Source organism: Pezoporus wallicus, unplaced genomic scaffold, assembly GCF_028554395.1.
Source record: "Pezoporus wallicus isolate ANWC-B61680 ecotype Strahan unplaced genomic scaffold, APGP_CSIRO_Pwel_v1 contig_3486, whole genome shotgun sequence".
In the NCBI taxonomy this organism is placed as follows: domain Eukaryota; kingdom Metazoa; phylum Chordata; class Aves; order Psittaciformes; family Psittacidae; genus Pezoporus; species Pezoporus wallicus.
The window spans coordinates 6,975,325-6,990,984 of NW_026642292.1; the positions used below are offsets into that span (position 1 = coordinate 6,975,325).

At 37.2% G+C, this 15,660-nt stretch overlaps 1 protein-coding gene across 4 annotated transcripts in view; it reads left to right on the plus strand.

The window, feature by feature from the left end:
* BAZ1A (bromodomain adjacent to zinc finger domain 1A) overlaps nucleotides 1-15,660 on the plus strand; it is a 61,480-nt gene that overhangs the window by 37,254 nt on the left and 8,566 nt on the right. For 2 of the 4 annotated variants that reach the window (XM_057428676.1, XM_057428675.1), the window contains 9 exons: nucleotides 1,219-1,314; nucleotides 1,441-1,665; nucleotides 2,300-2,465; nucleotides 2,741-2,854; nucleotides 4,017-4,141; nucleotides 5,277-5,885; nucleotides 8,265-8,428; nucleotides 8,613-8,767; nucleotides 11,151-11,299. In XM_057428676.1, the coding sequence (XP_057284659.1) occupies nucleotides 1,219-1,314; nucleotides 1,441-1,665; nucleotides 2,300-2,465; nucleotides 2,741-2,854; nucleotides 4,017-4,141; nucleotides 5,277-5,885; nucleotides 8,265-8,428; nucleotides 8,613-8,767; nucleotides 11,151-11,299 (1,803 nt within the window). The remainder of the gene's footprint in view (nucleotides 1-1,218; nucleotides 1,315-1,440; nucleotides 1,666-2,299; nucleotides 2,466-2,740; nucleotides 2,855-4,016; nucleotides 4,142-5,276; nucleotides 5,886-8,264; nucleotides 8,429-8,612; nucleotides 8,768-11,150; nucleotides 11,300-15,660) is intronic. The other 2 variants (XM_057428678.1, XM_057428677.1) reach the window with 2 other exon arrangements.

Sequence of the window (15,660 nt, forward strand, 5' to 3'; positions counted from 1 at the left end):
CTAATTTGATGATACGGGCTTGGCAATTGCAAAAAATCTGCCAGTTCTAATTTAGCTGAGCTGTGGGAAGGGCACTTTATCTGGGACTTGCCTTGGAACTTTCATGTCTCGTCACCTTTAGACATCTTCTTTCCTGTAAAAGAATTACATGTTCTTGGCTTTATAATTCTGGATAACCAAACTAGTAGTAGTCAGCATGTTTGCTCACTGCAGTTTTGTACCAACAGTGTTTCTGCAACAGCAAACACCATGGGTGTACAGGTTTTGGTGTGTGCAGTACTTTCTCGAACTGTGTTATACAGATACAGTGGGAGGCGAGGTGCACAGGTTACTTTTGCAGTGTCTGGGTGACAGTTGTCAAACATCAATCATCATATGAGACTTGTGGATTTGCTTTTTATGTAAGTCTGGTTTTGTGGCTCTTTACTGACTTGGTGGCTATGTAACTGCTTAATGATTTGGATTTGAATAAAATGAAATTGATGAAACTGCATACAACACTGTAAAAAAGTCTGCCAGCCCTCTGGAGAAATACCTGTAAGTGCTAAGGAAACTTTTGTCTAAGAAACAGGAATTTTGCTGTTTCTCCCTTTCACTGCCCTGCTTTCCTGGTCAGTTTGCTAATGTGTGATGCTCCTTATGAAGTGCAGATGCTTGTTTTGGTGAAATATGGTTTCTTTGTTATGCCTTATTAATTGTATTTGTGCAAGACAGTAAGGTTATGTCTGAGTTACAGATTAAAAGTATACAGTGAATAGTGATAACCAGTATCAAAATGTGTGATTGGTTTGGATGGCCTTTCCCAAAAAAAGCAGAATGATGATAGGAAATAACAGTTAATTTGAGAGAATGAAATACAAGTTTTCTTGCATTGTTGGTTGGTTTTGCTTTCAAGCGTGTTTACGGATTTGTTTTTGCTGCCTTTTATGTTGCCATTTTGCATGTTTTGTTCATTGTGGTTGCTTTAACAGCTCATAGCAAAAACAGTGTATAGCATGTGGTGCATGTCCTTAGCTTGTAGTTGGATTTTTAGTTGCATTTAAAGACGTGTAAATCTTAATTTGGATGTTGAATTGAGTTTTGAATAGATTGATGCTTTTGTAAATATTTGGCCCTCTTCCTGCTTTGTCTGCAATTTACAAAAAACAAGCTTGCTTTCCTCCCCTCCACAGTACAAGTCTTAATTTGCACTAGAATAAAGTGTTTATTTCCTTAAAGATTTAACAGAGGCTTTGGATGAAGATACAGACCCCACAAAATCTGCACTGTCTGCAGTTGCAACTTTGGCAGCTGCATGGCCCCAGTTACATCAGGGTATGTGTGGGTTTCACTTCTTATTTTGTTGCTGTTATTAATTTGCTCTGTTTAAAGCACATTTTTAAATACGCATGTACCTTTAAATGCCTATATAAAATAACTGTTCATTCTTCTCAACTGTAGGCTGCAATCTGAAAAACTTGGATCTTGATAGCTGCACTCTTTCTGAGATTCTCAGACTTCACATTCTAGCGTCAGGCGCTGATGTAACATCAGCCAATGCAAAATACCGTTACCAGAAACGAGGAGGGTTTGATGCTACTGATGATGCTTGCATGGAGCTGAGACTAAGTAATCCTGGTCTCTTGAAGAAACTTTCAAGTACCTCAGTGTATGATTTGTTGCCAGGTAATATAAGACAATAAATGTTAGAGATTATTAGGGTGATTGGTTTTGTAACTGCTTCAGATCAATAATGGTTGAAATTTACTGTATCGTAGAATAATCCAGATTGGAAAGGACCTCTGGAGGCCACCTAGACCAACAGCCACCCCCCTATGCTCTGGCCCCTACAAGCAGATCAGAGATTGCAGAGCTAGGCAGTCTCATTACTTCTGAGTAGCTTTTTAAAATCCCACTTGGAAAAATGTTAGTTTTACTTGCAGAAGGGGATCTCTCTGGGAGAAGCATCTGAGTGTTTCATTCCACCCCTGCTTTTTATTGCTGTTCTGGTTTAGGTCTGTTTTGTTATTTGGAAATGGAGAAAAGAAATACTACCTACTGTTACTTATCTCCATTTTGAAAATAATATTGCATTTTAGTTCTTACAGTGCCTAAAGTTAATAAATTAAAAATAAAGGCTTACAACTCTGAGCAAAGCACATCTTTTTCAGGAAATGCTGCTTAGCAAGTTCATCTGGTACACTTACAGTACAAATGTTTGACTGTTCATTTTTTCTCAACTGAGAGCAAATCACCAGTCTGGAGTGTGTAAGCGTAAGGCTTATTTATCAGTTTTATAATGAAGTCTAAATTTTATTAGGAGAGAAGATGAAGATCCTTCATGCCCTCTGTGGGAAACTTCTGACTCTCGTCTCCACTCGAGATTTCATTGAGGACTCTGTTGATGTGTTACGACAGGCAAAACAAGAGTTCAGAGAATTAAAAGCGGAACAGCATCGCAAAGAGCGAGAGGCAGCAGCAGCAAGGTAAAACTAGGATATGGAAAGCTAAATTTTATTGCAACAAATTAGATTAATTCCTCAGCTACAAAAGGTATGTGACAGCCAGTAGTAGTGTTTGTGTTCTATGGTGATTTCCTGAGACCCCTAGATTTTCACAATGAGGAGTGAAACCTTGCATTGTGCTGTCCCACATTACTGTTGTTTTTTCAGATGATGCTGTAGTATTAAAGAAAATAGATGCAGACAGGTCAGGGACTAGATTAATTGTAATTGGTTTTTTATATCCTTCTTACTATTAGGATACGTAAGAGGAAAGAAGAAAGGTTAAAAGAACAAGAGTTAAAAATGAAAGAGAAACAAGAAAAGCTGAAGGAAGAGGAGCAAAGAAATGCTGTGGTAGAAGTATCTGTTGGGTATGATACATGCTATTACTGCGATACATATGATAGAGCACTTAGTGATGTGGCCACACCTTCCTTACTTAGTTTTAATTTTCTCAGTCATATACAAAGGTATATTTTAAGTCTGTAGTCATCAATGTTGATTTCATTTTTCTTCCTAGTGTTCTAGAATTGCTTTGTGAAAGAGACTTTTATTTTTAAAATTAACTCATTATTATTATACTCATAAGTCTATAAAAAGCTACTGACATGAGAAACATACAAAATGTTGGGGTGGTTTTTTGTATTACTTTGTCTTGCATTGATTTCAGACTTATGAATATCATTATAATAGACCATTCTAGTATGTGGAACTGGTCTGATCTGAGCTACATAATACTGATCTCATGTGACAATTTATAAATCAAATTAAATAGTAGTTTTTGTTTGTTTTTAAAAAAAATGCCATGCTATCCCAGGTGATTTCTATAAAACTAAGATTTTTTCATTCTGTTAGTGAAGCTGTATGGCTTCAGGTGGTAATATTTGTGCAGGTGCAGCTGTATCTGATTACAGAAAAAAAAAGCAAAGTGGAAATACAACAGCATATCTTTACCTGTTTGAGGAAGGGTGTTAGTTACTTACTTTTTGCAAGCAAATATACTTATGGGCCAAAGGCAGATTTTTGCTATGTTTTTGCAACTCCACTTGGGGGAGGAATATTATCCTGTAATGATTTCATGTAGTTCTTTAGGTTTTTCATTAGATTTGCTACATGAGGGGAAAAATATGTAATAAGCATTTTATAGAACAGTGTACATTTTACTGAGGAAGCATTTTTTTAGTCATGAAAAAAATTGAGCTCAGTAGAACTATACTGTAAAATATCTTGACAAAGGGTCTGATTTTAATAATGCTCTTCAAATGAAAGAGTGAATCCCAAAGGGCAGGTTCTTGTCTTTAATATGGAACTTTCCATTTACAGTTCAGTGGGTTTCTTTTGGGTTTTAATATAATATGACTTAAAATATTTTTTTTTAAAGCATTATAGGTGTTCTACTAGCTTAAGTACTTCTGAGAGGAAAATGCAGTTTGTGTTGAAAGTGCCATATTGTGTATTTTTTTTCTTTTCATTCTATTCAGCTTTTAATGGCTGGTCACTTAGTCATCTTTTGGTTATTTTTTTATGTGTCAGAGAGGAGGAACGGGAAGACCTTGATACTAGTACAGAGAGCAAAGAAGTTGAACATAAAGAGCAAGATGCGGACACAGTGACAGAGGATGAAGAAGAGTTGGGACCAAACAAAAAACGAAGAAGGGGTAATACTATAATGGATTTGTTCATTTGTGTACATGTATGCACACACACATGCATGCACCTGGGAAGTTCTTGGGGTTTATAGTAAATTTTTATAAAGTATCAATCTTTCTTGTAAACTTTTTAAAGGAAAAGAGGAGAAAAAAACCTCAAACCCACAAGCAAAACCAAAAGAATCCCACCCAAACAAGATCATAATGGGCTCTTAAGTGCATCGAGCTGTCCTGATGTTGTTACAGCATTGGGTTGTATGTCCTTTCACGCTCCAATTTCTTCCGTTACTTGATCTCTGGACTCCTCATTGTCTAAAACCCAGGCTGTTGCCTGACAAAGTTATGAGTAGTGCTCTCATCTTAAATAGAATTTTAAGATTCTTGAATGCCCATGTTTGAGGCATTGTGATGGGATGGCAGATAACTGTTGTTTCATTCCTGCAGTTGGGGAAGCTGAAGGTCACACTGGAAATTGGTACAAATGGAGCACCAACAGCATTGCTCACTGTTGCATGTGTCAGTTATAAGATGTACTTTTCTAGATGACTGTCAGGACCTTATTCTTTGGTAAACTAAAATGTAAAATGGAGTATATTCAGCTGGTGTCAGTTTAGGGGACATAATAGTAGTATATATATATGGGAGAAAAAAAAAGCGGTAATGTAACTGAGTTCGTGATAAAACTTCTTATCTAGGGATTCTAATATTGCTTGAGGCCTTTGTGAGGCTTAAGTTTGTAATTTTGAGTATGATAAATTAAATCCAGACCAGTTTGCACTCAATAATGAAATTGCTAGAATTTCACTTTATCATAATAGAGTACTTCTATAACATACTTTTCTTAAAATTCTAGGCTTTTTTTATAGTGCTAAAAATGCCAATGTCAGTAAACGAGACTTGGCCTAGGTTCTGCAAATTGAAAGTATGCTAAAGATGGCTACCCCTTTATCAAGGGAAGGGGAATAATCACTTGAATTTTTCTTAAACAAAACTAGTATTGCTTCTTGACTAATCTGGTTGTCTTAGACTGTGAGTTTTGATAATCACAAAGGGACAGCTCAAAACCCCACCCTTTCCTTGAGTTTTTGGTTAAGGAAAGTATTTATAAGTGCATTGCTGTTATACTTCTTCCCTTAACTTTTAGGGAGGAGGGGGCAAAATGGATATAAAGAATTTACAAGACAAGAAGAGACTGCTTGTGAAAAGAGTGAACCTCTTACTGCTGAAGATGAAGAAGTTTTAAAGCAGGAACAACAAAAGAAAGAGAAGGAACTGTTAGAAAAGATTCAGAATGCAACTGCCTGCACAAATATCACCCCATTGGGTCGTGATCGTCTGTACCGACGCTACTGGATTTTCCCCTCTGTTCCTGGATTGTTTATAGAAGAGGACTATTCTGGTCTGACGGAAGACATGTTGTTGCCTCGAACCTCTTCCTTTCAGAATAGTATACAGTCTTGCACAAATGAACCTCAGGTATTCAGTAAAACTGGAGAGTCTTTGAAATCTTCTGAATCTACCTCCAATATTGACCAAGATTCACACACCAGTGTTGTCGTAGAGGTGCCAAGGCCAGTATATAAACCAAACCGTTGGTGCTTTTACAATTCTCGGGAGCAACTGGACCAACTCCTAGAGGCTCTCAATTCCCGAGGACATAGGGAGAGTGCCTTAAAAGAAACTCTTTTACAAGAGAAAAGTAGAATATATGAACAACTAGGCAGTTTTCCTGTGGAAAAATTCCATATTCCAGGTAAATGAAATGAAAAATTCTTGGTCTTGCTTATGCAGCTCTAACTTCTATATAATATTTTTAGAAACCCCTAATTCTCATTTACTTGCAATTGCTAAGATATAAGAATTAAGAATTGTTTCACTCTGAAAAATGGATTTGGGTTTATTTTGGGGTTTTGTTGGTTTTTCTCTGATGGATCTTTGGTATTTTTCTGGTGGCTTATGCTAAAAAAAGCAATATTTTTTCAGTTATCCCACTGCTTAGTAAAATGGGATTGGCTTTTAAACAAACATCTCTAGAAGTAATTTGAGCTTTGGGAAAAGATTAACTGGGGAATAAAGATTACTATCTGCTAAAGGTAAATCATAGTATTGATCATCTGATGTCCTCATTTCCAGTCTGAAAGCAGACACAAGATACGACACTGGAGACAGAACCCTGCAAAGGGAGGCAATTACTATTATCTTGATTTCTGAGTAGGACATGCTCTTTCATAACATTATAATGCATGAAAATCTTTCTAAAGCCTTTATTGGCCTATTGTGAACAAGGGAATGCATACTGCAGGGTCATACTAATTCCTTTGGGAGGAATGTTTAAGAAATTGCATTTTGTTTTGAATTATGCAAAATTACAGTGAAGACTTCATGTTAGCTGTATTGGGGCAAGGGAGTATTACTTGTATCAGAACTGAGTTCTGTTTTACTGGAGTATGTATATGCCAGGGCATGCCGTGAACACGTCATGTATGTAAATTCATACCTGATCTACCATTTCTCTCAGTGGAAACTAGTATGGGACAGAGTTTCTGCATAGTAGTTAAGCTTTATTTGGAGGTTTATGGCTATGTTTGTGGGGTTTGGTGAGAAAATCTCTGTAATTTTCTCATAAATTTATGTATGTGTGTGGTTCCTTCTGTTCCTAGTTGCTGCACCTTTATCTGTATTTTGTGTGTTCCATTTCATGTTGCTTCCTGCCCTGAAGCAACTTGATTTTCACAGCCATAGATGTTTCATCTCTTGCTAATTGTAGAATAACACTGATTTTTTTTTTAATTTTTTTTTAAATTTTTTTTTTTAAGTAGCTTTCAACTTAAACAGAAACAAAAAAAAAAATTCAGTGGTTCAATACCAGCGTCGCTTCCTCTGTGTGACAAGCAGTGATAAGTGGCGGTGTGTTAACTGTACTTTGGAAGGAGCTTTACTGCTGTGGACTCCAACTGATACCCTGTTCCCTTCACTCAAATAACTTGCAGGACAAGTGAGAATTGCTCTTAGGCTGTAGGCTGCCCTTCTCCCTTTTTAAGTTCTCATTCAGGAGAGAATGGAAATAAAGTTGCTATCACTTGATAGCTTATTGCTGCTGTTTCAGTTCTGCTCAAGAAAAAACAATATTTTTAATCCAGAAAGGATATTTCCCACGTCCAGACATCAGAATATGCTAGCATGCATTTTGAGAACGTTTGCATAGTTACTTTCACTTACAGGGAATTGTTTCCGCAATTGAGAGCATCTTAGAAATTTATCCTGTACTTCTTTAACAACAGTGTTATGGTAACTTTTTATTAAATACCTCCAAGTTCTTGCACATACCTCCTCATTACTGCATTCCTAGGATTTAAGGTAGGTCCTGTGAATAGGAATGTTTGCCACCTATGCAGATTTGCAACTACTAATTTAGTATCTGGGCATCCTTTTAGCTCTTTTTGGCTTTTGAGGTTTTGCATTAATTTTGGGTTATTTTATAAAGGGGTTTTTGCTTGATAGCCCATCATCAGCTCTTTTTAATAAATTATCTTCTTGTCTTCTTCCTTTTTTATCCCAAAACCTTTAATTAGAGGGGACAGTCAGTCTAGTCTGTGCCTGTGTCATGTTTCCTTTCTGTTTTGTTTTAAAGTTAGGTTTTTAAAAGGGATTACATATTGTTCTGTTAGTTTTTGTAGCTGTCAGTTGCATAAGCTTGTTTTAAATATTGCCATGATAAAGATTTGTGCAGGAAAGAAAGCTGAGGAGCTCTCTTCTAAAGTAAGAGTTGTCAAGTGAAATGGACTTTATTCCTTTCACTTACAACAGAGTTATTGTTGATTATCTACTTGTTTAGAAAGTATTTTAAGACAAAGTAGTGACTTTTAAATTGACAAGGATTTCTCATCTTGTGTATTGGGATGAGTAGATGCTAATCTGTAGGTCTTCCCTTAAAATTGTACTCTGCTTGCTTGGACCTGAATCCTTAGTTGGTGTGGAGATGTTGGTGCTGGCAACTGTCACTACATATAAGAAGGGAGGTTTTAACCTGTATGTTTAGCTTGTTCTGCCCTGTACTACTATTGTTCTCTTCACCAGTGGCTACTTTAAGGAACAAAGTCCACTAACGTGAAGTTGCTTGGTATTCTTACAGACAAACCTCAAAGTGACGTCAGACCTCCTTCAGGACGGGGAAGGATGCAGTATGCCCATGATGGATCTCATGTATCTGCAGAGAAGCAGCTTGAACTGAGACTTAGAGACTTTCTTTTGGACATTGAAGACAGGATCTACCAAGGAACGCTGGGGGCTATTAAGGTATTTGTGAATTGTAGAATACCTAGAAGCACAGTGGTGCCGGTGAGTCTGTAACTTACATGAGAGCTCTTGCATATTACAGGTTTTACTGAAAGCATAATTAAATTGTGTAGACAGTAATTGGCACTAAAAGTTTTGTACCCTTTGATTCTTCAGAAACTTCAAATTTGTATGTTTGCTTCAGGTTACAGACAGACAGGCTTGGAGAGCAGCCTTAGAACATGGGCGGTATGAGTTTCTGAATGATGAAAACAAAGAAAATGGTATAATTAAAACTGTGAATGAAGAATCTGAAGAAATGGAAACTGATGATCAAGATAAATTTATTGTGAAAGACAGGTAAGAGCTGTGATTTAAATAATGTCTCTTCCCTATGTAGCAGTGCTCTGTTTTTTGAACTTTCAAATTGTTTTTACCCTCAAATTCTTTGGAATGGTATTTTTTTAAGATTTGAGTTGTAACATGAGATTTTTGCATTAGTTTATATTTAAATTACATTATTTATACTTTTATATGAAAATAACTTCATATATTTTCACGACACTGTTCTATTACCCTGTAAAACTAAGGCACTAATTTTTACTTCTATTCAGATATTACACTGCTCAAAGTGGATGTTAATTGTCAGACGAGATACATGAATTCATTATGAAAATGTTTAAAATGCAAAGAAAATTTTAATGTAGCAAATTCTGTTTTGCTTACTGGGGGGGAAGTAACAATCACTTTGTGGAAGAAGTGGGAGTGCTTAAAAGGGAAAATGGGAATAGTAACAAATCATTGGTTGAACCGTCCAGTGCACTTTTTCATGTGTCACAGTAAGAACCATCAGTGCAACAGGCCATGGTCTGCATTAACTTTTAGCACTGCAGCAAAACAGAGATATCTTACAACTTCATGAATAACTGTCCTTCTGAAGAGTGAGCTGCAACATAGTAAAAGAGAGGAAACCTCAAATCATATAGTGTTGCTACAATAAAAGTGTTTCGTTGGCTTTGTTTTGGTGTTTCTTTGAGACAGATGTGCGAGTCTCCATATCAGTGTGTGTTGTAAGTCAAACTATAGAAACTGTGAAGATTTCAAAATACTTAATTCTTAGAAGTTACCTAGTTTTCAGAAGTTCTACCTTAATTTACTTAATGCATTTAATTGTATACCTTGATAGGGTGTGAATGTCGAAATATTGCAGGAAAAAGATTCACTGAAGGCTGTCATTGTCCTAACATACTACTTGCTTGTGTATTCTGTGAAGGTTTTCTTTGAGACAGGAATTAGACTTTTATTTTATGAAAGCTGTACTTTTGGATGAGCTGTTGAATGCTCTGTTTATTACAGGAATTGAAATTTCTTTAAGGTTTTCCCCTTTTTATTTCAGTTTGATGAATTAGTATTTTTGTACAACACTGCCTTTTGGATCTGAGATCTCTAGTTACGTGCAGAAAGGATGGGGTCAACCTGCTTTATATTAATGACACAATTTGCAGATGTTTGCCTCATGAAAGTCACAACATAGAAATATTCCACTCTTTTAATTAAGAAGCTAAAATTTATCTGTCTTCAGTTATGTTGGGCACTTGCTCCATTGCCAGCCTGATGCAGCTGCAGAAGCTTGTTGCTTCATTTTTTTTCCATTTGATACTGACTCTGTCAAAATTTCTGAATAAAGTTTACTCTAATAATGTCTTGCATATTAAAAGAAAGACTATGGTATTCTGAAATCATGTGACAGATTGCTTTTGATGCTGGGCTTTTTATCCACCTCAGAGCTAGTGGCATCTCATTAAGACCTTGGAGTCTGACTAGTGAAATGTAAATAACAGTGCAGCTTTTTTTCCTGTTTGCTTTCAGGCTCTCAAAATGTGTGTGACTGCAAAATACAATGAACAGCTTTTAAGTGGGGAAAAAAAGAACAGGGACAACCAAAAGCATTGCTCATTCACCAGAATAAAGCAGAATCCAGACAGTCTGATGAGCTGCCTTTTTTTTTTTTTAATAAACCCCCAGTAGAAATTGAATTTTATTTTCATTCGTGTGAGTTGCTCTCCTACACTATACTTAATATTTGTGGTTCAGGAAAATTACACTTTAAAATGATTACTTAGTCTTTGGTCAAAAAAAGGCTGTTTTATTGGAAACCTAACTTTACCCCCCCATCCTCCCCCTTACTTGAAGTGTTAATTTAGAAGAATCCTCCAAGGATGAGGATGTATAAGTTAACAGTTCTTGATTTAACATTCTAAAATTGCTTCTTGGTTTTACTTAGTTTCTTTTCTAAATAAGATTCTATTTCTAAAATAATCTTATTATTTGTGGGGATACATATAGCTGAACCTCTGCAGATGGAAGTATTGTAAAAGGCTACACCTCGCCACTGGAAGTGTTTTCACTGAAGAATTATCGAGACTATAGTCTTCACAAAATTTCTCATGAGCTAGCCAATGGATGTTGCATCCAGTCTTCTGGAAATCTTCTCTATATTTCAATACAATTATTAACTTTGTTCCCTAAAGATGATTTATCTAGATTAACTAATTAAGCAAACTTGAGAACTGGGATAGCTTAATCACACCTGTGTAGTATCTGTTCAAGTCTATAGTCCATGCATGTAAGCAAAAAAAAAAATCTACTGTGGATACAGACTTAAACAAGTATCTGTGGTGTTTAATTCTAACTATGTTAGAGAAAACCCAGTATGATCATTTACTACATTTCTGTTCTATAGACTCGTTGGGTTAAAAACTGAAGTTCCAAGTGCTGCATCAACAAGTACAAGTACTCCTCAGCCAGTTAATAATGTAGTCCACTGCTTGGCATCTGCACTGCTTCAGATAGAACAAGGAATTGAGCGCAGGTTCCTCAAAGCACCTCTTGGTAAGCTTTCAGAATTGAAACTGTATGTCTCTAATTTTGTGTAAGATTTTGTACCAAAAAAGAAAACCACCCAAGCCCCATGGCTTCTTATATAAGCCTGGATGGTTTAGAGGGACAGGTTGTAAGAAAAATATAAACTAAAGATTATAGCTTGACTTTAACACACATTCATTGTTTGGACTCCTCTGATGTGCTCTGGGGGTGAGAGTCAAATTGCATAAAGTCAGTTTGTTTTCTGGGGAAAATGCAGGTTTTGGTGCATTAATATTAGACGTTAGTGCCCCATGGCACAGTTGACCTAAAACTGTTTCTTCACCTCTGCTGCTGCTTCACAGAGTCTAGTGTCTGGGTATCAGTTGCCACTGAAGATGAGTTTGAGCTAAATTTGTGCCAGAGACTTTTGATACACAGGCATAGGTTCCCTTCCACAAGATCTCATTATCATTGTGATGACCTCTGGAAAAGGGAAATGTGGCAAATGATTGAGATGAAAGGGGGGGGAGCACAGGAGTAGTTTAAACTGCATCTGTTTGAAAGTGTTACTCGGCAAAGTCATCAGCTCAGGTGTGTCTGCCTTTTCCAAGCCAGGCGTAACAGGACTTATTTCCTGCTATATGACTAGATTTATAACATGTGCATGAGACAGTTAATTAAGAGTATATACAATGTTTGTTGTATTTACTTTGCATGTGCAGGTTGTAAGTATGTTGTGCAATGTGTGCCTGCACTTCCAAACTCTCTCTGACGGTATTTTGGCAACAGGATCTTGCTGACAGCTGTAAGTTTACTACAGTGTGCCCTTAAGGGGAAAGACATGGTTATTAGTAGGTTATAGCCATAGACAGGACATCCTGAGTTACAGGAAACAGATTAAAAGAGAAATGTCTCTAAGTATTGGAGATAAAGAGGTTTTTTTTAGCAGTCCTCCTGCATCTTTTTTCCAGTGGTCTGAACTCTGCCATAATCTGATAATGATGGTTCGTCTTTTTGCCCGACCCTTTGAATGATGCTGGGGTTTCTCGTTTGTTTTTAACTTGGGAATCCTGTTTTCCTTTGGATGCCTTATACTGTGTGACAAAGAAAGTATATAGGGAAAGTAATGTTATATTATTTGCATGTCTTAAATCTTGTGTATTTGTATATTGTACTGTGCCTATGCATCTCTTCTGCTCTGAAGAATAGTAATGCTGTAAGCTTACAGTAATATATAGAACAACCTGCATAGCTGAAGGAGCAGGAAGGATCCCAGGTGTGCTCTGCTCAGGCTTTCGGGCTTACTGTCCTAACCATTAAGGGATGGTGTCATGTTCCCTTTTCCTTGCTTTACCTTTGATGCCAAGTGTCTCATGTTTTCGCTTGCGTAATGAGCTGCTTTTAGCAGGAGATGATCCTGACTGAAGGCAAAGTTTTAGTTTTGTCATTAGCTCTTGGAGGAGCTGCGGCTTTGCGTGGCTCTGTAGCAAAGAAAGCTTAAAAAACCTATTCACTTCTGATTTTATGACCACTAGGCAGTTAGTTATATGAAAAGTGCTCTGACTTGGAACTTGTGGATGTGACCAGAAGGTGTGACTGCAAAATGTCAAGGAAGCCTGTGTGTTTGAGAGGCATCTTTCAAACTTGGGCGCTTCAGCAGTCAAGCAGCAGTTCTGGATGCGCACCTTTCTGGATATAACTCTTCAGTGTTTCAGACGTTTAAAAAACCAAGAGTGTAAAATTTGCATCATCTTAATATTGAGCTTAAGCTTCCCAGCTGGAAACAGCGTCTTTGCATGCTACTGCAGCAGGTTCTGTTTCTTAGATTGCAACTTGTGTATGTATAACAGGCAAAAGTTTTCTACTTAGCTTGACAAGGAGGTGTTAGTAGTGTTACTAAAACTTTGTATACAGAGTGGACACTGCTGCTTGCTGGGGAACTGCCTTATGCTCAGAACTGTGATACCCTCTTTTGTTGGCCCCTCTAGAAAGTGGCCAGCAGTGCTCTGACAATAGAAATTAACTTCTGGTTTGTAACCACTGGGGTTTGGTTTGTGGGGGTTTTGGGTTTATTTGCTGTCTTGTTATGCTTGATCTTATATAGTCCATTGTGTCCATACGCTCATTTCTTTTTAATAGTTGTTCCAACTACTTAATGGAACCATCCCTAGACCAAATGCCTGCCTATCTGTTTCTAACGTTAAACCTGACAAGCCCAACCTGTTTAGGCTGATTTAATTACCATTAAGGTAAAAACACTGGAAGTCAAGCAAGTGCTAGGAATTCTGTTTGGTAGCAGTACAGGGGAACACTAGGTAAAAAGAGTACCCCTGCATTTCTGCTTTAAACCAAGTTGAACCTGCTTTGTCTTCATCATTATTTCAGTCGTTCCCTTCACTGTGGAGTTTCTTTTCCCTCTCTGCTACGCCTTCTCTACTCCCGCCCCCATTCACTGTGCTCAATTCCTATTAGGGAATGGAGCCATAATTCAGAGTTTTTAGTTTTCAGTCTATTTACAGCTTCTAGTACTAAAGACAGCACAGTGAAATTCACTGCAGTCACTGGCAAGTTTATCCCGGTGGCCTCCAGGGTGCAGAGCAGACAAAGGGACCCAGCACAGCAATAAAAGGACCAGCTGCTCCGCTCTGCTCCGTTTTTGTTCTGAGCCTCTGTCAGGCTGCCAAGAGCCTCACTGGTGATTCTGATAAGTTTAGAGTTGCGATGCATACCAAATATTCAAGTGGAAGAGCAAGAAAAGACTGGCACAGAAGATAGCAATGCAAAAGGAGATCTAGAAGCCCCAGAAACTGCACCCTCTGCCTTGCAGAGCTACTAGGTGGCCCCTAATCTCCTGCTGTTTGGTGATTAAATGTAATGTGAATTATATGCATTTCTTAATTGTAAATTGTGTTTTAGAAATCATTTAATTACACATAATTTTTATACTCAAGAAGACTCCTGCACAAAAATGTCTTAATGTTGTTTCACATGGCAGGCGAGCTAGTTCTCTTGGTCCTTGAGGAGTGTACCCATAAACTGGCTGTTTTCGAGATGTTAGGAGGCTTGTGGTAGCATAGACCAGGCAAAGTGTTTGCTGGGAGAGAAACCAGTGGTCAGTAAGCTGCTTCTATATCCATTTGTACTGGAGAGGGACAGGAAGATAAGGGAGGGTAGATTTAAGCCTTCTGTTTGTAGTGGGAGTCAAATTAAATCCTGGGATGAGCAATTCCTTCGTGCATGTTATTCTCTTACCCTTCCCTGCCTACCTTTTTCCACATGCACATGTTGGGAAACACTGTTATAGTTATATTTTTAGACTCCACAAGCATGGATGATAAAAATTAATTAAAAAAAAAAATTCGCCACACTTAAAAAAGTTATTTGAAATAACTGAATTTATGTTGGGTAATGCAGAAGATAATGAATGGAAGCATTGAGGGGATAAAAGGAGGACAGGGAAGGCAAGAGTAGGCAGAGATATGGTAAATTTTCAATGTTACTTGTGCTGCTAAGAATTAGAAACTGTTAAATATTTTATCAGATTTTGTTTGTTTACTATAATAATTTTGTAGCCAATTCCTTAAACTGAAGAATTTTTTTATTGAAGCCAAAGGTTTAAACATGGATAGTAATATAAAATCTTTGTTTTATAGTAAAAAAAACTTTGTTTTATAGTTTAGTATAGTGTAGTAAAATGCAACTTACAGATTTAAAAAAAAAAAAACACACACAAAAAAAAAAACAAAACAAAAACCCAACAAAAAACCCTATATTTTCTTTTTATCAATTTGGAACAGAAATTTGCATGTTCACATAATCCTGTCCCCCCACACCTTTAATGCCTCTGGGTGTTTCGGGGTTTTTTGAAACTTTGCAGCATTGTGCAATTGCATATCCTTTCTAGGAATACTAAAATGGAAACCCTTCCCTGAGCTCAATAGCTATTGATAGATGAGTGCATAGATCTGTCAAACAACTTAATTTGCATTGTAGCAAGGCTTGGAGGGCTTAGCTGACAGAGGGGTATCCCACCGCGCAGTGTAGAGCTGCTGAGACACAAAGGAAGAGGCCGTTTCTCCCTCCAAGTTAACAATATAAATGAGAAAGATGATGGATGGAAGAAAAAAGTGTTACTCTTATTTTACAAATTGGGATCTGAACCGTCGGGGGTTGTTTGGCATGTTTCAGCAGCAGGATGTGCTGAAGCAGGTCGTGGTCGGTAATTTCTATCTCTATATTGCATTTGCAGTTTTGCAGTGCAAATATTTGTTGTGTTATGTCATGAACTATATTGGTGAACCAATTCAGGCTAAAAATAACTGCCAAAAAACCTAGTAATTATGCTCAAGCTGGCACTGTCAGCAAAAGAAATGCTCGCTAATCTGATA